The sequence below is a fragment of the Haliotis rufescens genome, unplaced genomic scaffold (assembly GCF_023055435.1).
Source record: "Haliotis rufescens isolate VD_foot unplaced genomic scaffold, xgHalRufe1.0.p SCAF_12, whole genome shotgun sequence".
Classification (NCBI taxonomy): domain Eukaryota; kingdom Metazoa; phylum Mollusca; class Gastropoda; order Lepetellida; family Haliotidae; genus Haliotis; species Haliotis rufescens.
The window spans coordinates 13,992,978-14,018,536 of record NW_025963802.1 but is presented as its reverse complement, the minus strand read 5'-3'; the positions used below and the strand labels follow the sequence as shown (position 1 = coordinate 14,018,536).

The following is a 25,559-nucleotide window of genomic DNA, read 5'->3' as shown; positions in this document are numbered from 1 at the left end:
TCTGTAGAAACATAGGGAAAGATACAGATTTGGAAGTATGGACAACACATGGACGCGCCTAGACATCTTCAGGAACCAACCATTTCCAGTGCCAAGACCACACACTCTGTAGAAACATAGGGAAAGATACAGATTTGGAAGAATGGACAACGCATGGACGTGCCTAGACATCTTCAGGAACCAACCATTTGCAGTGCCAAGACCGAACACTTCATAAAAGTATATAGAAAGATACAGAATAAAAGTATTTATAAAAGTATTTATTAAGATATGTTTGCCCTTTGTGACTGACCAAACCAAATTTAAAAGGATTTGAACTTTTTCTTGTCTTTTACTTCTAACAAAACAATTTTTCACAATTTCTTGGCACAAGTCTTCCACCTAACCTAAAGTTCTACTTTTCTGTGTTCAAGGTAATAGAAAACGTACAACTCAACATCAATTTGGAGACCAATTTCTACATTTGGAGCCCATGATTTGTCATAAAGTCCCCTCAAGCAACCTCTTCATGGCTAAATTGGGGCGGTCGGGTAGCCTAGTGGTTAAAGCGTTGGCTCGTCACGCAGAAGACCCGGGTTCGATTCCCGACATTGGTACAATGTGTGAAGCCCATTTCTGGTGTCCCCCGCCATGATATTGCTGGTATATTGCTAAAAGCGGCGTAAAACCATACTCACTCACTCACTCATGGCTAAATTATCATAAATACTGACTCCAGTTTCTACCAATATGGGTCAGACTTTTGCCTTCAAAATGTCTTTGTGCCCTACAGAATGAAATGATTCATAGGTTCTAAAATGAACAAGAACTTGGAAGTCTGATTTACATTGTTTTGTAAAATGTTTAATGTGGTTCCTTGTGGAAATGACATTATGAGCCATGTCTATCTCAGGACAAACTATCATGACCAACTACAACATGCAGTAATACGAATTACCGTATTCGACGTAATAAGTGCCCCCGCTCTAATAAGCGGTCACAGCGATATTTGCTGATATATTGACTGTTGAACGATCCCAATTAGCACCCCTTCCGATTGATCAATGTACACAAGACTTATTTATTTGTGTATAATACACACTCATTTGTTATATGAACCCTTAATTATGGGCAATTAAATTCTGGAAAATATATCTGTTGTGTATAATACGCACAGACTTTTCAGGCTGTCAGCATAAACCACGAAATTTACGATCTTTCAATTCCGTTTTTTTCTCACCAAAATCATATTCAAATAAGAGCCCACTATTTCTAATTTTGAGAGCGCCCTGGGTGCTTATTACGTCAAATATGGTAGTTTGAAATGACTGTCTTGGTACCAGCAAATCAACATTTTATAAGATGACCAGGGTTGGAATAGCTTGAAAAACGTACTGCATTTTCTTCAAGAATGGAATGACATTCAGCCAGAAGTTCTCTGTAAGCTTGGGCTTCCCTGCCAACATCAAGCCACGGAGATTGGGTCCGTGGAGCTGCAGGAATTGGTACAGCGTGTTCTCGGAGAGAGCGTGGGTGTGGCTCACATCCAGGGCTTGGAGGCGGTTGAACTTGCCTTTCTCCATCAACTTTTCCAATACCTGGACAAAATCACCAGATGTGATCATAACAGTCATGGAAATATGCAAACCTTATAAAAATAAAATACTCCTACTGATAAGTTATGCTATATGTCATGGGCTTTCTGCTCCCCTTGGCGGAAGCACATTTTATGTAACAGGTACTTCTTTTTAAAAACATCAACCTGGGAAAGGGCCTCCCTACATAAAGAAGCATACAAACTCCTATTGCCAGCATGACCATATGCAGCATGTCATGGTCCAAGCATGTCTTGTCGACATGGCAGGTGACATCCATGCCACTCAGGGAAGTGCCTAACACTGGCTTATCCCTTCATGTCAGTGTACCTTCTCACCTTGACCAATGTGATTGAAGCATTCGTAAAATCGCTAAAAGCATCACATTATCACTATCTTTGTGCTGTAACACACATTGTGTACAGTTTAGTCACCTTCAGAAATGGTATTCAGTCGATCCTGTTGCTTCAAGTGTAAACTCAGTATTAAGAATAAAAAACTGCACATATGCACAGAAAGTTATACCTGTCCTGTACTTATGGATACCGTATTCGACGTAATAAGCGCCCTGCTCTTATTAGCGCCCACGGCTATACGGCTAATATACTGGCACGTGAACAATCCCAATTAGCACCCCTTCAGATTGATCAATGTAAACAAGACTTATTCATTTGCATTTAATACGCACTCCTGTCTTATATGCACCATTAATTATGGGCAATTAAATTCTAGAAAAATATATCTGCTATACATAAACATTTCAGGCTGTCAGCATAAACCACGAAATTTATCTTTCAACTCTGTTTTCTTTCACCAAAATAATATTTTAAAAAGACCCCCCTATTTCTAATTTTGAGAGCACCCTGGGCGCTTATAACGTTGAATACGGTAATAGGTTTTCTTACTTTATCTGAAAAGAACTCGCAGTGCCCGAGACCAAGGTACGTGAACCCAGGCATCCGGGTGAGCACGTTCTCCAAGCACTCTGCTGAAAGCTCTGTCGAAGTGAGATCCAGTTCATTGACCATGGACGTCTCCCACGGCACACTCTGCATGTGCGCGTCTTCAACACCTACAACAGTACCATCAACATTTTCAGGGGAAATTAGGTTTATATTCATCAGCAATGTTAAAGTGCATGACATACAGAGGATTTCATCATCATGCCTTTTGATATCACATCAATGCTCATCAATAACAGCTAAAACTCTAGGGCTTGCCAAGGTGTTTTTAACTTTTATCGAGTGATTGATATCAAAAGACACAAAGATGAGATGATATCAAAAGACAATAAGGTGAGATTATATTTATCATCCAAAATATTCTTGCAATATTTTCAGCTTGCAAACCGCAGTGCCCACTGCCTTGAGTGTAGAAAGTACATCTAACCAGGTTTAGTAGCACAGAGATTAGCGATGTCATTTGATTGTGACGTCATAGTAACTGATGACATCACAATGGCCCAAAAAGCATTGTGATGCAATTTCATTGCACTGATATCTCCTAGGACAGATCACTTGATCTTACGAAACGATATATCCAGTGGAGGCCAGTTTGGGATGATAAATTACACCTGTCAACAGAGAGCATACTGATTGCTTTTCAGCTTCCTGGGGATCATTCAATCCTTGCTGCCTGTCTGGTGCATATCTTATCCAACATAAAACAAAAATCTGTAAGTTGCAAATATATGATATATTATCCGTTTCCCACAATGCCAGTGGTACAAATAGGTTGATTGGAGATTGATTACTGTTTCAAAGAAAAAGACCAATGTTCTTAGATACTTATAATCTAATTCACATGACCAGTATTTCTTATTGGCTTTTCATTGCAAAAAGGCAGGCAGGCTTATAAGCCACATTTAATAAAAAAATTAGTCAATTTGATAACCAATATGGGTCTATTCAATACTCATGGTTAACAAGACTTAGTCTGTACAGTGTTCAAATTAATGGGGGTCCTGGTGTCCTTGAAGTCTCCTAGAGTATTTGAATCCAGGGGCCCACAAAGTGCTACACTTCACATCACGTGATGCAGCCTCCGAAATTCAGGGTTTTTTAAGACTTGTTCTGAGGAGCAGTGTAAACCTTATATCACTAGTCCTCTGAACTTGTGTCTAGTCCTGCTGGAAGGGGACAAAAATGTTTACTATGTTTACACTTTCTGTCAGTTTTGTATTAAAATTAAAGCATTTAGAATTTGTTTAGAATTAAAGCCCTCAAATACTACATTTAGTCTATGAGGACTACCATCATTTGATTTTTACGTGAAGGCACAAATTAGAGTGAGTGAGTGAGTGAGTGAGTGAGTGAGTGAGTGAGGTTTTACGCTGCTTTGAGCAATATCACAGCAATATCACAGCTAGGGACACCAGAAATGGACTTCACACATTGTACCCATGTGGGGAATCGAACCTGGGCCTTTAGTGTGATGAGCGAATGCTTTAACCATTAGGCTACCCCACTGCCCCCACAGTCTCGAGCTAGAGGACTAGCACCAGTTAGTAAAGGCTGGTTATTACAAGGACACCTTGACCTTGACACTGAGTATGCCTGCTGTTGTGGATGAAGAAGTCCCTGACTCACCTGTGTGCTGCAGGAGGAGGGACTTCAGCTTCTTGCAGCGCTGTATCAGGGTCTTGAAAGACGATCCTCGAACACGGAGACAGAAGTTGAGCGCCAGAGTCTCCAGATGGATGCAGTTGGAGGTCAACAGTTCGATGTGGGAGTCATCAATGAAACCGATTCCATAAAAGTTGACAATCTTTAAGTTTGGCGTGTGCGCTTTGATCTTGCTGATGTTGATGACTTCATAGCTGTCTTCATCAGACTCCGTAGACAGCTCAAATGTTCCTGAAAATATTGTGGGTATGTAATTCCGAAAGGAGACATTTTGTAGTTGGAAACATTGTGATATGCAATAGTCAGGTGGAAGGTTTGGTGCAAAATTGCTTCCCAGAAACCATGGTAACCCATGTCTAATAATTAACAACTAACTGAAATGAGGATTAGATGGTTGTATAATGTTGTTTGTTTGTTTGTTTGTTTGTTTGTTGTTTAACGCCGCACTCAGCAATATTCCAGCTACATGTATTTGATGGTGGTCTGTAAATAATTGAGTCTGGACCAGACAATCCAGTGATTGACATCATGGGTATGGATCCATGCAATTGGGATCGATGACATGCATCAACCAAGTCAGCGAGGATGACCACCCGATCCCGTTAGTTGCCTCTTACGACAAGCATAGTCGTCTTTTATGAAAGCATGGGTTGCTGAAGACCTATTCTACCCCGGATCTTCATGGGTTTTGTATAATGTAACTAGGGTGATTGTGCGTCACTGCACCAGACAGCATGAGACATGTACTAGATTCCTTGCATGGCTTTACCATAGTTCAGGTATACCGACAGGTTTGATAAAGACATCTGGCAGCTGAAGGACTCAACTCTGTTCCAGTGTCCTAAATAACTGCTTGCCCACCTCCCCGTGGCTGGTAACTTTTCTGTCGGGATGAATGAAATTTTCCTCTACCTGCCTGACTATCTGGCAGATAATTTTAAGCCAACTTATGTATTCAGTTTTATTATAACTCTTCGGATGTTCTTAAGTACTTATTTGCATTATTTCAACTGAATTAAGATGAGATTTGTCTCTTATTGTTCGCTATTTTTCAATATTTATAATGTCGGATTGCGGGCAGGTAACTTTGAAGATGGGCAGGCAAGATTTATGCCTGACTGTCTTGTTTGGTTTTAGAATTATTTCAAACACTGCTCTGCACAGCACATTTGGCTTTTGTGATGCTTGTCGCACAGTCCTTCATGGAGGTGTTTAGTGTTGGTGGTGAACTATCTGATGAGAGAATCACCTAAACCTCCTGAGTGATGTAACATTATATAATTATATACACCTGAACTATGGAGGCAATCGCACAGGGTTATACAAAGAAATGATATTGGTATCAGGTTCTAAAAGCAGTTAGTTCAATTTCTGCAAATATGCACTATTTCCCAGATTTTTTATCCGAAAATATCTTATATATTTTTGTATTTTGTCTTTTACCTCATTTCACTTGCTCGAACCATGAACTAGTGTCACATAGGGACAGTCTCTGACAGACAGTGCTTGGTGTAATGAGCTGTGGCTGGGTGACACAATGGTCGTGACACTGATGTCAACTGTCACATGGATAATACATGCATGGAATTTGACGGAGATAGGCCACAGACGTGTGAGATGTGTAATGACTTTGTTTACAGATTAGCAGAACCTAAATGTCACAAATGTGCCCAAATTTCATAAATGTGCTTAAATTTAAAAACGGTGCTTAAATTTCATAAATGTGCCTAAATGTCACAAATGTGCTTAAATTTAACAAATGTGCTTAAATTTCATAAATGTGCCTAATTTTCATAAATGTGCACTAAGTTTATAAATGTGCCCCAATTTCATAAATGTGCTCTTAGTTCATAAATGTGCCCCAATTTCATAAATGTACTTAAATTTCATAAATGTGCCTCAATTTAAAAAAAGTGCCTCATTTTCACAATGGGGATTACAATTGATATTTTGAGAACAGTCATAAAGAAATTCTTCATGCCAAGTCAGTGAAATAATTTCAGTTATGAAAAAAAGTAGGTCAATATATGCAGGGAAGTAACCTTCTGACCATTATTTACACCCCAAAAATTTTCCAGAAGCCTGTCTGACAAGCCATCATAAAATGAATTGTCCAGGTTAATTGGACCAGCAGATTTGTGGAAGCCTAAACCATAGCATAACGCAGCAGTAAAGTAGCATATTGCAGAGATTAAAGTACAGAGGTCATCAGAAAGACCTCAGTTGACAGATGGTATACCTAGTGTGTGTGTACCTTGTGCGTGTGTGCCACAAGGCTGCCAGCGGACTTGCATTAACACTGTAGAGTCTCTAGGGTGAACACAGGATGTAACAGCAGGGCTGATAACAGTGCCTGATTTGTATACACAAGAGTAATTGTCCACGCAGTCTTATCTGGGAGTGTAATTATAATAATAATCGATCCACATACCACGTAAACAGTTAAGCACATTTCAGGGCATATAGGATGAAAAGATGCTCTCAGGTGTCAATAAAACCACGAACTGAGAACTAACAAACGCAACATTAAGCAATCTAATGATAAAATAGCAGCCAGGTGTATTCCGGAATGGTAGAATGGATAAAACTGTAAAATTCAAATATGGCTGCGATGTTTATACCAGATGAGAATTCTCTGAGCAGAATGTAGAGACACCATTTCAAAGTTTCAATGTAAAGAATTATTGTGCACCCAGCACTTATAAGATAAAAAGGAAAGGCAATACACATAATATTAACAACAAAAAGCGACAAAACCTATTCATATGAAATCTCTGCTCAAAGCAGAGTTAGTTGTTTAACGCCACACTCCAGCAATATTCCAGCTATATGACGACGGTCTGTAAATAATCGAGTCTGGACCAGACAATCAAGTAACTGACATCATGAGCATCGATCTACGCAATTGGGATACGATGACATGCATCAGCGAGCCTGACCACCCGATCCAGTTAGTCTCCTCTTACCACAAGCAAAGTCGCCTTTTATGGCAAGCATGGGTAACTGAAGACCTTTTCTACCCGGATCTTCACAGGTCTAATAGCAGAATCCATTGTACGATTCTGACTACATCATGAGCATGAGCATCACTACCAAATAGTTACAATACCAGGTGTACCAGAAACAATTACAAAGAGACTGAGGGGTATAAATATAAAACATAAAAACAGATTCCATTGGGTGTAAAAGGCAAAAGAGCAGTGAAAATCACTGAAAATAAAAATTCACAAAAAGGGTAAGCATGTCCTGCCCTACCTTTAGAACCCACAACTCACACAATTTAATTACCGTATTCGACGTAATAAGTACCCTGGGCACTCTCAAAATTAGAAATAGAATATTATTTTGGTGAAAAAACAGATTTGAAAGATAAATTTTGTGGTTTATGCTGACAGCCTGAAATGTTTACATACGAGAGATATATTTTTCCATAATTTAACTGCCCATAACTAAGGGTGTATATAACACACGAGTGCGTATTATACACGAATAAATAAGTATTGTGTACATTGATCAATCGGAAAGGGTGCTAATTGGGATTGCAAATATCGCCATGGGCGCTTAATAGAGCGGGGCGCTTCTTACGTCGAATACGGTATGAATTACGTCAGAGATTTTGATGCTAATAAGTGGTGAGTGAGTATGCTTTTAGCAATATACCAGCAATATCAAGACGGGGAACACCAGAAATGGGGCTTCACACATTGTACCCATGTAGGGAATTGAACGTGGGTCTTCAGCGTGTCTAGTAGGACTGGGACAGGTAACTTGGGCATCGGGTACTCGGGTACTCGGGTCGGGCGGTTCCTGAGTAGGACCCGGAAAACCACAGGACTACCCGGACCCGTGGTTAGTCACGTGATATATTGTTTAATGGCAACAATTATCTAGAACTTCAACGGTTAGACTATAAGTGACTAGTGTCGAATTTCTTTCTGACTATACACCAATTCCTCTTACTTTATATGTTTGAATAGAGATAAAACTTCAGTCAACTACAATGTATGCATGGCCAAATTGTTTTCTATGAGTATCTAAATACATCGTGCCAAGGCTACGGTCAAACTATTCCCAACCGGACATTTGTACCTATCTCTTGAGACCTACAGCAGGTACCCGGGTAGGGTCAGGTAATAGTGGGGTGGGTACCCGGGTAGAAAATTTGAACTTGTCCCAGCCCTAGTGTGTAGCAAACGCTTAAACCACTAGGCTACCCCACCGCCCCTAATAAGTAAAGAAAAAACATTTAAGAAATATGTTCGTTTCGCAACACATTCACTTACCTATCAAATGCATGACTTCAAGTGATGACAAACAGCTATATATTCTGCGCATGAACCCTTCCAGAAAGATGACCTCCGAGAGACAGATACAGAGACTTCGCAAATTGCAGGGGAAGGCATTGAGGTCATTAAAGTCATGGAGCTGCATGGCATTCGAAAAGTCCAAGGTCATGTTTCGAAGATTTGGGCATTTGTTTGATAGTTCATGTAACACAGGGGCTTGAATAAGTTCACTTGGCAGCTCAATATATTTGAGGGTGACACCAAACCGAAGACTTATCAGCGCCATTAGAGTTTCTATGTGGTTAACATGTAGACCTGAGAATTCCGGGCGGAGCGACACGCTCTGCCATAGCCGACTGTCATAAGCAAGCAGACGCCATTTCCGACACACCTGTGCCACTCTCCCAAGTTCCTTGTGCTTCAGAAATGAGAAGGCATTGAGCAAGAGCTTGTCTGGAACTTTTTCGATTGTCACCACCTGAAAAATATGAAGAAATAAGTTAGTATGCAGTTTCAAATTATGCAATTAGGAGCTCTGTCAATACAGTTTGTTTGAACTGCAAAAATGGTAGAAGTTAGTTTGGGGTTTTCTGTTGACAGCAACAGCAAGTAAAGTGGAAGAGGTAGGCTTGGAACAATAGCAATCAGACTTTACAATCCTTGATAATCCAGGAATCTCCATTTCATTATGCTAATACCCGGACCCCTTGGCACCATAGTTTATTTTCATAAGTGATGCACACCTCAATCAATCCTCAAACAAAAAAACAGAAAGACATTATTCCCCAAATCTTTGTGTTGCATTGATTTTAACAACAGGTTGACTGGATGTTTGTATTTACAGGAAGAGCATACAAGTCTGACATTCAGTCACTGAAAAGAGGGGGTGGTGGGGTAGCCTAGTGGTTAAAGCATTTGCTCGTCACACTGAAGACCTGGGTTTGATTCCCAACATGGGCACAATGTGTGAAGCCCATTTCTGGTGTCCCTTATCGTGATATTGCTTGAATAGTGCTAAGAGCGGCACAAAACTGAACTCACTCATACCTAACTTAAAATGAAAGAAACCAAGAGTAGCTGATAATTTTCCTGAAACTGAAGATATACAAACTTGCTAAAGTATTGCAAACTTTGTAAAATTTGGGATTTTTTGTTTCAGGATCTTTACGAATGACGAGGGAAAAACATGAATTGTGACCAAGTTTTTTAAAATCTGTAGGATGGACAAATGAACGTAATATTCTTTTTATCATTCACACTTGAAAATTAGCTGTAGTGATAAAGTACTCTCTTCCATCTTCTATATTGAAAACTGTATCAGGTGGTGTACAAGGAACGGTTACATCAGTACTATTGACCTCACTCCATCACATCAACAACATTGTAGGTGTCTGTCAATAGTATGGGTATTACATCAACAATATTGGCTGAGTCTGTCAGTGGTATTTGTATTACATCAACAATGTTGTTGAGCATATGTAATCATCATAACATTTGGTTTTCTCAGCTTGCTCAACTTTGAACCATATTGGCTAGTGACCAATTATCACCAAGGACTAATTATCGCCAACGCCATTATAGCCGCACGTGATCGCGACTTGTTTTATTTTTGCTCATTTTCATCAGAAGCTTAAGGGAGAAATATTTATCTGAAATTGATGAGCAAACTTGCCTCTTGTTTGGAAAAACACACATGATAAGCACCTTGCTGGAATATAACTTTAGAAAAGACACTTGGGGTTCATGTTTCATGCGCTGTAACACAATGTGAGTACAGTCACTGTTACCATGGTTACTGCAAGTCGACAGGAACATTCTGTTTCCACTTTTTTTATTCCCACTCTTTGTGGTATAACAGAAAAGAAATCTTTTACCACAGACGCAAATAGGTGAATTTGTTCATAGTTTCACAAAAGTCAGAGTAAGTGGGACAGGCAACTTTTATTTCCAAATATTTTTATAATAAATTGGGATGAGTGGTCTGAGACCTGCATCTTCCCGAGGCAAGAGAGTTAACTGACTATAAAAGTCCAGTTTCCACCCTTGCCGAACTAGGCTGGTATTATGGAGTTACATTTTGGCTGGACTAACGAGTCTATGCATAGTCCAATCAAAATCGCGCACCGAAATCGAAATCCGGTTCGTAAAGTGTCATGCAGATTTCGGTCGACTGAAGGATTTGCAAAGCATGTGCACCGCTAACTCGTTGTCAACAGATATTTTCTAAATCTTTTCATGTTTTTAATCAAGGTGCTCACGTGATTTGATGAACTTCGCGATGTAAGACTCGTTTTATCACAATATAGATCTTCATGATCAATCAGACCGTCTTGACTGGGCGCCACTGTTTTGTTTGTAGCAAATGCAAGTGATACGAGAGGTTGAATCTGATTGGTCAATAGGAGAGGCATAGAAAGGAGACAACTCGTAATAGCCACTGGTGGCGCTACGATCGAGCCCAGGAATTCCAGCCAAGTTCGGCAAGGGTGGAAACTGGACTTTTAAAGTCAGTTAACGCTCTTGCCTCGGGAAGATGAAGGCCTGAGGAGAAAATTCGCTTGTTCAAATGCCCATGAAAGGAGTTGAGTCAAACACATTAGCATGCATTCCACTACATTAGCATATTTCATTATCCAAGCTTCGTATCGATTTGAAAGTAATCAAGCACCTGTTTCATGTAATCACTGAAACACTCACCATCTCAAATGGATTATGGAAATTTGTTGGGAAAAGATGTATATATTTTAATAAGCATCACCAGTATTGCTATGCTTAACCAATATTATTACAATCAGACCTTTTACTCTGCTACCTCCCTGTATGGAGATCTGAGGACATCTCCATAGGAGGTTGCATCAGGTACTTTCTGGTCAGCCAATCGGCATTGAGACCTCCAAATTCTCAGCCTGAGTGAGCGAAGTATTCAGACCAGCATGATTGCTGTATCTCAAATACTAGCTCAAATGACTTTTCCCTCATGTACCTTATGAAATTAAGGCTTCAACATAATATTGTTGTTGATATTTATATACCAAGGCTTCAACATAATATTGTTGTTGATATTTATATACCAAGGCTTCAACATAATATTGTTGTTGATATTTATATACCAAGGCTTCAACATAATATTGTTGTTGATATTTATATACCAAGGCTTCAACATAATATTGTTGTTGATATTTATATACCAAGGCTTCAACATAATATTGTTGTTGATATTTATATAGCAATATGAGGTGGTAGAATAATAAAGATCTTAACACAGAGCGGTATCATATTGAAATAAATGACTTTATCCCTTCCCCAACTCACTCCCCAACCTAGATCTCCCCCACTTCTGAAAATATCAGAACAATAAAGAATTGTGGAAACCATTGAAACAAAACATAAAATTAAACAAGTGCAAAAGTGAGCGTGGCTCACTAATACCCCCGACCCGCCTAGTTTGTCAGTAGTTACAAATTAAATAGCTAGGATAGGGTAACTTAGGGTTTGAAAAATTCATTAAAAAATGGAAAATTAATAAAAACAATTTTTTTCTTTTGACTGCACCCCTTCATATGACACAGATTATATGTACTAAGTTTGAGATGAATCCACTGAATAGTTTAAGAGAAATCGCGCGGACAAAGTTTTCAGACGGACGTCAGGGTTTGAAAAATTCATTAAAAAATGGAAAATTAATAAAAACATTTTTATTTTTTTTGACTGCACCCCTTCATATGACACAGATTATATGTACTAAGTTTGAGATGAATCCACTGAATAGTTTAAGAGAAATCGCGCGGACAAAGTTTTCAGACGGACGTCAGGGTTTGAAAAATTCATTAAAAAATGGAAAATTAATAAAAACATTTTTATTTTTTTTGACTGCACCCCTCCATATGACACAGATTATATGTACTAAGTTTGAGATGAATCCCCTGAATATTTTAAGAGAAATCGCGCGGACAAAGTTTTCGGACGGACGGACGGAACCTTGGTATAACTATATACCCCCGACATTTTGTCGTGGGTATAAAAAAGATGTACTTAAGTATATAGTCAATCCTCAAACTGAAGGTAACAATTCAAAATTGAACAAGAGTTTGGCACTAACGTGGCTATAACCCCCACCCCTGTTGCAGAATTTATGACACAATTAAATCTAAACAAACCCTAACCTTTTTTAACCGAGGTGGAACTTGTCATGGAAATATGAGTCTGTACAGGGGGTAATTAAATATAATACACATATTTGAGGAGGGTCATGAAAAAGATGTACTTAAGTGTATAGTCAATCCTCAAACTGAAGGTAACAATTCAAAATTGTATTATACAAGATAACAAACTAAATGCCTGCGGCAGGCAAATTCAGGAAAAACGATCATTTCATTCAAAACTCTGCATATTTTATAAAGTTGATGGGGTTCTTTAAATTCAGAGTTATTTTAACATTGTATTTAACATTGCATTCATTGCAATGAGGGACCGGTCATTTATTCAGTGGGGGTCAGAGGGAATAAGGGGAGGATCACCCCAAAAAAATATAATACCGGTACACATATTTGAGGAGGGTCATAAAAAAATATGACAAGGGGTTGGTTATTAGTTTCTTCACATTAGCACATCAAAAACCTCTGACACACAACCCCATCTTTTGCAAAGAAAATGGAGTAACCTAGTCATGATAGTGATTATTTGTATTATCTAGCTCACGGCGAAATGGCATTCACAGAGCTTGAAGAAGGATCAAAGTACTGTTCTTGTTGCACTCCTACACTCCAAAGGGCACACTGAAACATCCTTGAGAGTAGGCCTGATAACAGGGACATGATATAGGACTCGGCAACATTAAGATACCACTACCAGTAAGGCCTCACTAAAAACTGTGGGGTCATAAAATTTTATATGGAACCAAAACATGCCCATTATGTTTGAAATTGACTCTGGAATGCTACTAGGATATTCTCTAAAGGACAGCCAAGTTGTGGACAGGCAATGTTTGGACAGGAGTAGGGCTGGGGCGAATCTGAATTTACTACCTGGATCCCCACCCCCCTATTACCCAACCCTACCCGGGTACCCACTGTAGGTCTCAAGAGATAGGTACAAAATGTCCGATTGGACATTTTATTACCATAGCACTAGCAAAATGTATTTAGATACATGTATTAAACAATCTGGTCAGTTGACTCACGTTATATCTTCATTCAAAGATATGAAAAATCAGAAGGAATGCGAACATATGTGACTTGTAGTGTAACCATAGAGTTCTTGATACTTTTTTCGTCATTAAACAGTATATCAAGTGACTAACCACGGTTCCAGGTAGTCCTGTGGGTACCCGGGTCAGGTGGGTACTGAGTAGGACACGGGTACCCACAGGTTACCCGTGTCAGCCCTAGACAGGAGTATGTTTCTTCTCCATCAATTAAATGATGGAACAAAATGAGAGAGAGAGAGAGAGAGAGAGAGAGAGAGAGAGAGAGAGAGAATCTGTTGGAGTGAGAGGAGTGAAAGAAGAGTTTTACACCTATAGTAGAAATATTTAGAAATATTACAGGCATAAGAAGAGAAGGCTGGGGGCCCCAGAAATAATTGTGAACGCTGTACTCATTTTAGGAATTGAACCCAGGACTTCTGCATGATTAGCCAACATGATAACCACTAGGCTACCCAATAACCTCCTGAAGAAGTTTGTATATGCTGTAAACATTGGGTCCACAATAAGATGTCGACCACTCATGCTTACCACTTCAAAATGATTATTAAATGATAATATTGATTTTCCTTTTACGGATGAGCAAACACCAAAAGTTTGCAAAACTCTCTGAAAATGGCAAATTCAAGCTGAAGGGGTCCCTGTCCGCACAGGTGCTACAGATATGTGCTCTAGGTAAGTTTCTGTATACAGAGATGTACCCCAACCCAAAAACAGAGTACAGAAAGGTACCCAGTACCCTAAACCATATAAACAGCGGACGAGACCGTATTTCTCAACCCGAAATATTAGAGAAATGTACGTACGTCACTGTGTATGCTCGTTTCCTATATGACACGCTGGAATGCATCTCATAAAACAGTATTACTCTTCAGGTCCATTTATGGAATGGAAATACTGAGAGAAAAATATACAACGCGTACTGCCATGTTGAATTGTACTGCGATTTGGCATTTAGGAGGTGTCAAAAGTAGTATTGAGTTGTATTCAAAAGAACGATATCTCTACGAGAAATGCAAATTTGTTTTGTTTTTAGTTTCAAGACTTTGATCGAAAACATTTATACCCTCATAACAACATTTTCCAGTAAAACTGAGTTGTTATTTATTGAAGGCTGGATTTGGAGGATAATCACACTTCTAACTCAAACCTAGACTGGCAACAGTCTCTGATTCTTATTAAATTTAATTAAATCACACTAATTTCATAATCTACAGTATACTTTTTTTGCATGTCCTAATGTTGCTTAAAATTAAAATAAATATTTTTGTTTTAGAGACATTATAAAAAAGACCCTTCTTTTAATCTACCTGACAATACATACAATGTCTCTCATTTCAGATAACTGCACAGAGATTTATTGTCTCTTCTTTGACAATCAAAAGAGAATGCTGCACTGCTTGCCTATACAAATTTCTTACAAATTTGTGAAACATTTTTGTAAACCCGCTGCGAAAGCATATCGTCTATCACTGCTAAAGAGAAAACCATTTTTTTTTTGCAACATTATCTTGTAAATGCAGAATGGAAGCTGAAGACTCCATTGCCGACCCCATGTGTGCAGGAACATAATAACATATGAATGTATATGTAGGTCAGACGCATGGGTTCCCCATTGGGGAATTCTGTGAAAAAATAAATTATGTAAGGAGAATTAGTGTACAACAAGGGTGTATTCCAGGTCATGTTTTATTCATACAATTTTCTTAATATATAAATTTCCCCTGTGGTGCATATTCTGAAATTAATTTTAAAAGTTTTCCTTGTTATGGGGATACCCAGGCTGCACTTCCCACTCACTTTACCCTTACCATACTCAAATACCAACCACATGACCCAAATCTTTACTGGGGTAAACTGTTTACCTTTATATATATACCCTGAAGGTGTTAAACAAGAATTTATGTTACCCCACAGCCGTCGATATAGGTGCCAGTACCGAACCATTCTATATACACTGCCGGAGACCGTTTATTGAACATCGTTGCTAAGCTCTAAGCCTTGGCCATACCATGTAATCAGATATCATCTATATCGTAAACCAACGACTCCCTGCTGATTACGGAAAATAACTCTCAAAAGGCGATCATCGGCTGTTAACATTTGTGCTGAAAATACTCCGGGATTGGATGATACAATGGATAAAGCATTGTAGAGTCCGGGCTAATATCGTTCAAGATACCCTACAAGGCCTACCTTTCGTATGAATATTTATACACCTTGTATGGAATAAGCAAGGTGGAAAACGAAGGTCAACGCACCGGTCTAAGGAATCGCGCATTATCCGTGTCGTGGTGACTGGCGACTTGGGAGGCATCTTGAGCTATATCGTAGATTGAAGTCTTGCTCAGAAAATCCATATTCTTCAGTAGACGACCTTCGCCCCGATCCAACACCCTTCCCGTCTCATTCCCCGGAACGCCTCTTGTTACTCTCTGCTTCCATCTGCTGTTTTTTTTTAGACGTATTCAGCCCGGATACATCCTTCCCCTCGCTCGCATCTTCTTCGCGGTGTCTTCTCACTTTCCCGCGAGAAAAGGACTGCCAGGAATAGAGCTGAGGGTCAAAGGTAACATTCCGTACCAATATCTCAGGCCACAGTTTAGCAGAAAATCTGAAGTTCTTTATTTAATGCGGCATAAATATTGTAAAAGAAATAATTTTCTGAATTTATAATCTCCAATACATAGCTACTGCATAAGTTTTGTGTTTGTTCGTTTTCAGGATACATTATTGCAACCAATTCCTCACAAGGGCAAGGACGAATTCCCCCATGAAAGCATCGGCGGTCACCTCATCCTCGGGTATTTCCGTGACTTCCCGATGTATTTACGGAAGTAATTGAACGACGTGATCGCTCAGCCGTGAAGGTAGGATTTCGCTTGTTATCAGTGATAACGTGCAGCCATTGCAAAGCTCCATCATCTAACAGCGAGCTGGATAACTATCGCCAATATAACAAGCACCACATTCGGTAGACGTGCGAGGCAGCACCACAAAGAGATTTAACTTTCAAGGGAGGCAACTGTCAAGGAGGAACAAGCAGCACCGTCCATGTGGCGAGGTCAAAGTTGAAAGGTCGCGTCAATGTTGTTGTGGACAGTACACATGTATATTCAAAGGTGATAAGTCTTGTCACCTGCCGTAATGGCGTGCTATCAACATCTGGTATATGTGATGATAGTTATCTATGCAATATGCTCTACTTATACCACAGCGGAGATTCATCGGGCAAAGCCCACAGTATTGAAAAACGGTGTCAAAGCCAAACGACCACCAGACGTGGCGCTCGATTCGGAAAGTCAGGATATGACTGAAGAAGTTTCCAGTAGAACTTATGAAATCTGGGCTTACTCTCTTCTAAGTTCTGTTCTTGTTGGACTAAGTGGTATATTCCCTCTTCTAGTGATCCCGCTGGAGTCCGGATGCGCTCTCAAGCATGGAGGCAAGTGGTGTTTACGTGTTTCTTTAGACTTGAGTGATGCCGGTTATATGGTTTATTGTAATATGATACAGTGATCTCTAAAATGATGCATATCTCATGATCATCATTTCGTTCTACCAAACTGAATCTGTTGATGATGAATGGGAATATATTTGCCATGCTCTTTTATATTATACTACACTCCATATCGTCAGTTTCATCATCTAGTTTCACGAGTGACTGCTGTGATTTAATCACAGTAGACGAGAACTAGACACATTGAAATGCACGTTTTTGCCCAAAGTTGACAGGTTTTTTCTGTATTAAAACGATCATGGAATGTAGGTAATCTGAAAGCTGTACACTTAATGATTACATGTACAAAGTCACACCTGTTGGTTTTAATCAGTACTATTGTACATGTGATTTGTTTGTGGGACAATTATTAGACTGGTGTTTGAACGTCACAGGTTGTACAATATTTCTTTGTGACTATGTTTAACATGTGCTTCATTTGGTGTATATTTGATTGATAGCACAGTGACATGGAATATGGCAAATGAATTTGCACTTTAACGCAGATAATATTGAATTCATATATGAGATAGTTACATATTCTTCAGTGTATCGCGTTTGCTATCTGCCAGATGTTGAAATGAACTGGTTTTCCTTGTGAAATTGAACATAATCAGTTTCCTGTTTCCAGAACTTAATGATTTCTCAGTGGTGATGGGGGATACTGTTCAAATTATTACGTTTCCAGCCTTAGACAAAATTAGTGGGTTTTTTTCAAGTCCAGTCCAGCAGACAAGTTTAAACCATATTTCACGAGTCCTCTGCTTGAACAAGACACAAATATTTACCATGTTCACATAGTCTGTCAGCATCATTCAGTTCCTATTTGTAGCAGAATTTAAGCATCGACAACTGAAGACAACCGTGTCTTTATTTTTACTTGTTCCCCGCACAACTAAGTAGTCTTTGGCTAGCAAACTTGTGGGAATTGGTTTGTAGACATGAAAAGGATATTAAGTGAGTGAGAGAGTTGGGTTTAATGCTGCTTTTAACAGTATTCCAGTTATATCACGGCGTGTCAGCTTCATGTGGGAGGAAAGCCCGAAGTGATGCAGGTCTCAGACGTTTACCACTTCGATGAAACCCATGAGCACGGGTATGGCGCTGACAAACCTAGAAACATAATCGAAGTGAACCGGGATTCGAACCCACAATCATAGGTTTCTGGCGTGCCCTAGGGACGCAACTCTGCACACTAAATCGTGGCGCCTTAGTCGACTGGGCCACCCGTACCCCTGAAAAGGATCGCCTGTGAAGATGACAGCATGTTATTAATACAGAGTAAAGTTAGAACACCTGGCAACTCTAACAACTACCTGTCTCGTTACAAGATATATGGGATGAGTTTCAAGTAATCACAAATCCAATATATCTGGCTGCTGTCACTGCAATTAGTGACAACTGGTGCAACTCCAGCTGACTTTATCCTGCACCATGACTGGGGGGTAATCTGCATCCTGATATTCTAATTCTCAACACAAGATGATTTATATAGGTTAGTGGAGATAGGCTTACATCATGTTATATTTTACAAATAAGTATTGGAAGCTTCCACAAAAATGAAAGTCTGACAACTGGTAGTCTAGATCACATACTTTGTGTACCCCTCTGACAAGTGTAAATTGGCACAGCTCCCATGGCCGAAAGCTATGAACACACAATGCCATTTAGAAAGTGGTCAAATGTAACAAATGTTACATTTAAAAACAAACAACAGTTGTGGAATAACCGTCAGGGTCTCAATAAAACACTGGGTTATATAAGTTTTTTTGCTCCGAATTCTCCCCATTATTATCTTTGCAGTTAAATTTGGAGGGTGGTAAAAGGTGTCTGATAGATATATATTCCCTGGCGTTTAATCAAGGCATTAGGCTACAATATGTCATGATGTAGGTAGCTGTTATTTACAAGTAGATGGAGGAGTTTTTAAAGAATTGGTGCCTGGGCAAATGGGATCTGTTGAAGTCCGTAGATACATGGGAACAGCCTTCTTGTGTTTATCATGTTGTGTTTAACATTATTATCATCATCCTAAAAAAACCTTTTGTCACTGAACAAAAGATAAACGTAGTTCACACAGCTGTAGATAGTCACTCTCAAGTGAATGTTTACAACTCATTGACAAAGGTTTGGCTTGACAACTATACCTTAGAATGACTATAGTCATATAGCCCAAGATAGATTCCCCTCCAAATGTTTTGTTTGTTTGTTTATTTGTTGTTTAACGCCACACTCAGCAATATTCCAGCTATATGACAGCGGTCTGTAAATAATCCAGTCTGGACCAGACAATCCAGTGATTGACATCATGAGCATCGATCCACACAGATGGGGTACGATGACACGCATGAACCAAGTCAGTGGGCCTGACCACCCGATCCCGCTAGTCGCCTCTTACATGAAGCATAGTCGCATGTTACGGCAAGCACCAGGGTTGCTGAAGACCTATTCTCTCCCGGATCTTCAAATGTAGTAATGTTACATCAAAAACTTTTCAAAAATTAATTCTGGTCTACATGTAATTTGATTTTGCTAAATGTGATGCATCGGAGTGACATATATCATGATATGTGGTCTAGATCAGTTTTATTATGATTGAAGCAATAGATAAAAATGATTGAAGAGCTTGCTGTGTGCATGTCATGGTGTATGCCATGTAGACTAATCAGTGATCAATGATCATTAGATGATCTGTATTTTCTCAATAATCTGATGAATTTTGGAGTGCTTAAAGTGTGTGAGTGAGTGAATTGGCTTTAAGATGTTTAATGTTCCTTTTAGCAATACTGCAGTAATATCAGGTTGGGGACACCTAGGCCTTACACATCACACCCATGTGGGGAATCAAACCCAGGCCTACAGTGTGACGAGTGAATACTGTAACCACAAGGCTTAGTAACCCCACTGATCCTTCATGCTTAATACTTCAACATCAGTGATAATCTTACAAATATATATTTAAACAATTTCACCTTATCATGCTCACAGTTTGACATTCTTGTCGACATATTTTCACAGTTAAGATCAGATAGGGATATAAGAAGCTTTAAATCCATTTGCTATGTTAATGCTTACGGTTTTTTAGGATACCGTATGTGATGCAGTTGAATTTCAGCATTGCATCTGTGTCTGAAATTAGTGTCTGATTGGTGTATAAAGTACTCGATGTATTTTGAATACTGTTGTCTTAGATGATGTTTGATACATCTTATATTAACTTCAAAATGTATTTGAAACATTCCATGGGGCATGGATGGCCAAGTCATTTGAGGGGGAACTGGTGGCCCAGTCATTTAAGGGGGGCACTGGTGGCCCAGTCGTGTAAGGCACTTCAATGCAGTGTGCAGAGTTGCGTCCCTTGGGCATGCCAGAATATTATTAACAGTGGTTTCGAATCCCGCTTCACCTCGATTATGTTTCTAGGTTTGTCACCAAATATAATTAGCAATTCCCATATCAGAATCTAAATAATTTCCAGTTCATGTAAATATATGTAACTCAGTTTGTGACTGTGGAGAAATAACCGGTATTCACTGATCACAGGACCAACAAATACAAAGAGGTTTGAATGTTTAGTTTTATTATTGCATTTTATACAATTTCAAAATATAATGTTGAAATACCTCTGAATATAAGAAAATAAATACTTAAAATTAATCCCAGTTTTTAAAAATAAAAACATTTTTTCCCAATTTGCCTGCCCTGAGAACTTAGTTTGGAATCCTTTATAAATCTCTGAGTAGCACTAGTTGCAACATTTAACCATACATATGTACATAAAATACATGCTCTTGAAAAAAATAATTACCGTATTCAACGTAATAAGCACCCCGCTCTAATAAGCGCAAATATATTGGCTAGTGAACAATCCCAATTAGCACCCCTTCCGATTGATCAATGTACACAAGACTTATTCATTCATGTATGATTTACGCACTTGTGTGTTATATGCACCCTTAATTATGGGCAATTAAATTCTGGAAAAATATATGTCATATATAAACATTTCAGGCTGTCAGCATAAACCACGAAATTTATCTTTCAATTCTGTTTTTTCACCAAAATAATATTCTAATTTTGAGAGCGCCCTGGGCACTTATTACGTCGATTACGGTATGTACAATAACTACATATAAACAAGTAGATGGAGAAATAAGTGACACTATATCCTGCTGCAATTGAGTTATAGTAAAACCTTGAGTCATATTTCATACTGGCTGGGTCATTTGGAATGAGACTTAAACAGTTGTTTTGGAAGTGTTATATGCATGGTATTCTATGTGATTATTTGCAATTTGAAATATCACGAATGTTTCCAAGTCATATTTAATTTGAAGAGTCATGAACAAAATGATTCATCTATGGTAAAGAGATGGGCTAATGGGCTATGTATGTATGCTACAAGTTATCACAATGAATATTTATTGCCAAGATATCTGACCAAGTAGAACACTTGTTTAAGGTAGTATTTATAATAATACAAATGTATGTAAATTTTATCATATTATGATAATACATATAAATGTATATTTTATCATATTATTATGATACATATATTCTATAATATTAAAATAATACAGTCAAGTGTCAAAGCATAAGGGACCTACGTAAATACTTCAAGTTATCCAAGGTTTGACGCAACCGGAAATGATGAATAAAGGAGTATGCCGGGACCAATTTCAAAACAACTGTTTTTGACTGTATTTATATGTGTATATTCTATGATATTATGATAATACTTATATATGTATATTCTATATTATAATAATGCTTATATGTGTATATTCCATATTATGATAATACTTATATATGTATATTCTATATTATAATAACACTTATATATGTATATTCTGTAATATTATAATACTTCTATATTTATATTCTATAATATTATAATACTTATATATTTATGTTCTCTAATATTATGATGATACTTATATATACATATTCTATAATATTATGATAATACTTATAAATACATATTCTTTAATATTTTAATCATACTTGTATTTGTATATTCTACGGTTTTCTTCACACGATAGGGGACACAGGTGGCCCAGTCGTCTAAGGCGCCGCGATTCGCTGTGCAGAGTTGCGTCCCTTGGGCACGCCAGAAACCTATGATTGTGGGTTCGAATCCTGGTTCGCCCCGATTATGTTTCTAGGTTTGTCAGCACCATACCCGTGCTCGTGGGTTTCACCGAAGTGGTAAACGTCTGAGACCTGCATCACTTCGGGCTTTCCTCCCACATTAGGCTGACACACCGCGATATAACTGGAATAATGTTAAAAAAGCGGCGTTAAACCCAACTCACTCACTCACTCACTCACTCACTTCACACGTTAAGTTAAGCAGTAAATAGAACCAGAACAAGATCTAATTAACCTAACTTCTCAAAGCCAAGTCATTGAAGCATGACAGAGAATAAACAATTACAGCCCAATCACAGCGTGGGAGGAAACGTATCAGTCGGGATGCATGTTGTGACTAATTGCTTGTGTGTCCACCCCCTGAGGGCATTGTGACCTAACATGACAAGGAGCATGGTGGGAAGCCTCCCCACATGGCAATTCGTTTGTCAGTTTAGATGTTCACATGTCTTTGTTAGACTGTTACAGGGTTATGGCTCACTTGTGTTTTAAGCATCTCAATGCACTTTTCATTGTAGTCAGAACACCCTCATGGGGCAGGGTACCAACTAGCTACATTTTGGAGTAAATTGGAGATAATTGGAGGTCATGCAGCTAAGAAATTCTTTTTTACTAATCCTTTGATTTTGTAGGTTAGTCCTGCTTGAACAAGACAAAACAGTTTCCTTATTCTGGCAGTTTTACCATGTTTACTAAGTTCCAATTTGTAGCAAAACTGAAGCATTGAGAACTCAGGTTCACAATTACAGCCCTCAAATGCTTCTTGTCAATTTGGACTACCATTATTGGATTTTGGCTTGTCCTCAGCACAATTTAGTATCCTCAGGCCAGCAGACTAGCGTGAATTTTGAAGGCTGAATATATAGATACAAAATGATTCAAGTAATTGTATATATAAAATACAAATTTAGTTTGAAATTGAATCATAAAATATTATACTACGCAAGAGTTTTCAAGTAATATCTTGTGCTATAACACAAATATGTGAGGTTACATAATCGGTATGAAACAATACATGCATATGTTACTACTAAACAGTGCATGCTGTTCTATGTGAAAGTGAATAATTAAATACTATTTTCTGATGGCATATCAAGCCATTGTTTTTTAGACTGACTCAACTTCGCCAGTTTATGATGTTTGGATTTGGTCTCTAGTCGTTGCCAGTCATTCCCTTTGAAGATAGAAAACCCTCCGTATGATGGCAAATGTCCAATGTTTAATTTTCACATCGTGTATGGTATGACAGCTTTACTACCAAAACCATGTCCATGGTCTAGTGGATAGAGCATCTGCCAGGGTGGGAGTTTGATCCCCGGCCGTTAAAAGATGGTAGTTGTTGTTACCCTGCCTGATGCTTGGCATTAAGGGGATACAACAAGCACCTGTCAGCAGCATGTCAGAAAACTGTACAATCGGACCGTACGGACTGGTACAAGCAGGCACATAAAAATAAACGTGCATTTTTGTCGCTATGTAAGTACAATAAACTTGAATACGATCTTAAACCCCGTTTCACCTCACCTTCACCACGACGATACTCTTTGTATCACTGTTAAAAAAAAAGTTAAAGTTCAAATGGCTATTTTGTTATGACACACTGTACTCACAAGCTGCACGACTAACTCTATCAGCAGAGTTAGACAAATATTGTGATCCACTAGGCAAATGTCAGAAGGCTTTAAAAAGGACTAGTAATTTAAAAAATGAGAGGTTGGACTGGCAATGATATTTGTTGTTTAACTCAGCACTATTCCAGCTGTATGTATGGGGCGGTAGGGTAGCCTAGTGGTTAAAGTGTTAGCTCGTCATGCCGAAGACCCGGGTTCGATTCCCAACATGGGTACAATGTGTGAAGCCCATTTCTGATGTCCCCCGCTGTGATATTGCTGGAATATTGCTAAAAGTGGAGTAAAACCATACTCACTCACTCACTCCAGCTGTATGAAGGCTGCATATATATAGTCAAATCTGAACCACTATCCAGATAAACCAGTGATTGATATAACGAGCAACGTCCCATGTTGTTGAGTCTGACAGCCTGATTAGATCCATTGCCTCAGTTACAACAAGTAGAAGTTGCTGGAGATCTCTCAGTCTCTGTGGGGGCACGGGTGGCCCAGTCGTCTAAGGCGCCGCGATTCCCTGCAGAGTTGCATCCCTTAGGCACGCCAGAAACCTATGATTGTGGGTTCGAATCCCGGTTCGCCCCGATTATGTTTCTAGGTTTGTCAGCACCATACCCGTGCTCGTGGGTTCACCGAAGTGGTAAATGTCTGAGACCTGCATCACTTTGGGCTTTCCTCCCACATTAAGCTGACATGCCGTGGTATAACTGGAATACTGTTAAAAGCAGCGTTAAACCAAACTCACTCACTCACTCAGTCTTCTGTGTTTTGTTTACATTTCCCAGAATGAAAGCATGAATAGGTCTTGCCAAAATAGATGCAACAGATGAAAAAAACAACAACTTTAAAGTTGCTGGAAACTGATGATATTCAGTTATATATCAATTATTCAATATATAATTAAAATATGAGTGAACATTGCTAATCGTTATGTAGCTTTCTTTAAGCATATAGCTATGCAGTAGCGTTGTTGTCTTGTTTCTCAACATAAAGAAAAACATTGTGGTTGTAAGACATATATCTGGTTCTAGATACATGGACCTTAATTTTGATGAGTAAACTCATGTTGATAGGTGAAATGATGATAATAAAAGATGCAATTTCATTAAAATCTGATCTTAGCTCTCGCTATTGCTAAACAAAGATCTGAGGACATCCCATTAAGGGTCACGTCAGAATGACCTTTCATCCAACCAATCAAAGAGTCGCTTACCAGATCATGAAAGTGACAGTCGGAATGTGTTTTCTAATCATGCAACCACGAAATATTTAACACAGGGTATTCCGATCAACAGTTACAGGTTTTATGATTATATCCATACAATCTAGGCCATCTATAAGCCATTCCAGAATGTTCTTCTTATCAGTTTTAATTTTTTTAAATCGAGAATACATCAAAATATCTTTCGAAGCGTAGTCGCCAGTTTGAAACTAGTGTTGTAAAGCTCGAGAAAGCTGCCTTCTGATTGGATAATGTCGATTTCTTGTAAGTCATTTCATTGGTCTGTCAAAGTTCACGAAAGGTCGTTCTGACATGACCCGTAATGGGATGTCCTCAGATCTTTGTTTAGCAGTTGTGAAAACTAATTATAAG

General features: G+C 38.7%; 2 protein-coding genes across 5 annotated transcripts in view; one reads left to right on the top strand and one right to left on the bottom strand.

Annotated features, from left to right (window-relative positions):
* Positions 1–25,559, bottom strand: part of LOC124142017 (F-box/LRR-repeat protein fbxl-1-like) — a 64,520-nt gene that overhangs the window by 3,516 nt on the left and 35,445 nt on the right. For 2 of the 3 annotated variants that reach the window (XM_046510242.2, XM_046510243.2), the window contains exons 2-5: positions 8,482–8,962; positions 4,163–4,429; positions 2,480–2,646; positions 1,375–1,577 (exon numbers count right to left, since the gene is read on the bottom strand). In XM_046510242.2, coding sequence (XP_046366198.1) covers positions 1,375–1,577; positions 2,480–2,646; positions 4,163–4,429; positions 8,482–8,962 — 1,118 coding nt within the window. Of the gene's footprint in view, positions 1–1,374; positions 1,578–2,479; positions 2,647–4,162; positions 4,430–8,481; positions 8,963–15,948; positions 16,276–25,559 lie in introns of those variants that run through there. The other variant, XM_046510241.2, reaches the window with a different exon arrangement.
* The window catches only part of LOC124142018 (zinc transporter ZIP13-like), an 84,140-nt gene continuing 75,007 nt past the window's right edge, over positions 16,427–25,559 (top strand). For both annotated transcript variants that reach the window (XM_048393372.1, XM_046510244.2), the window contains exon 1: positions 16,427–17,132. In XM_048393372.1, coding sequence (XP_048249329.1) covers positions 16,835–17,132 — 298 coding nt within the window. In that variant the 5' untranslated portion in view covers positions 16,427–16,834. The remainder of the gene's footprint in view (positions 17,133–25,559) is intronic.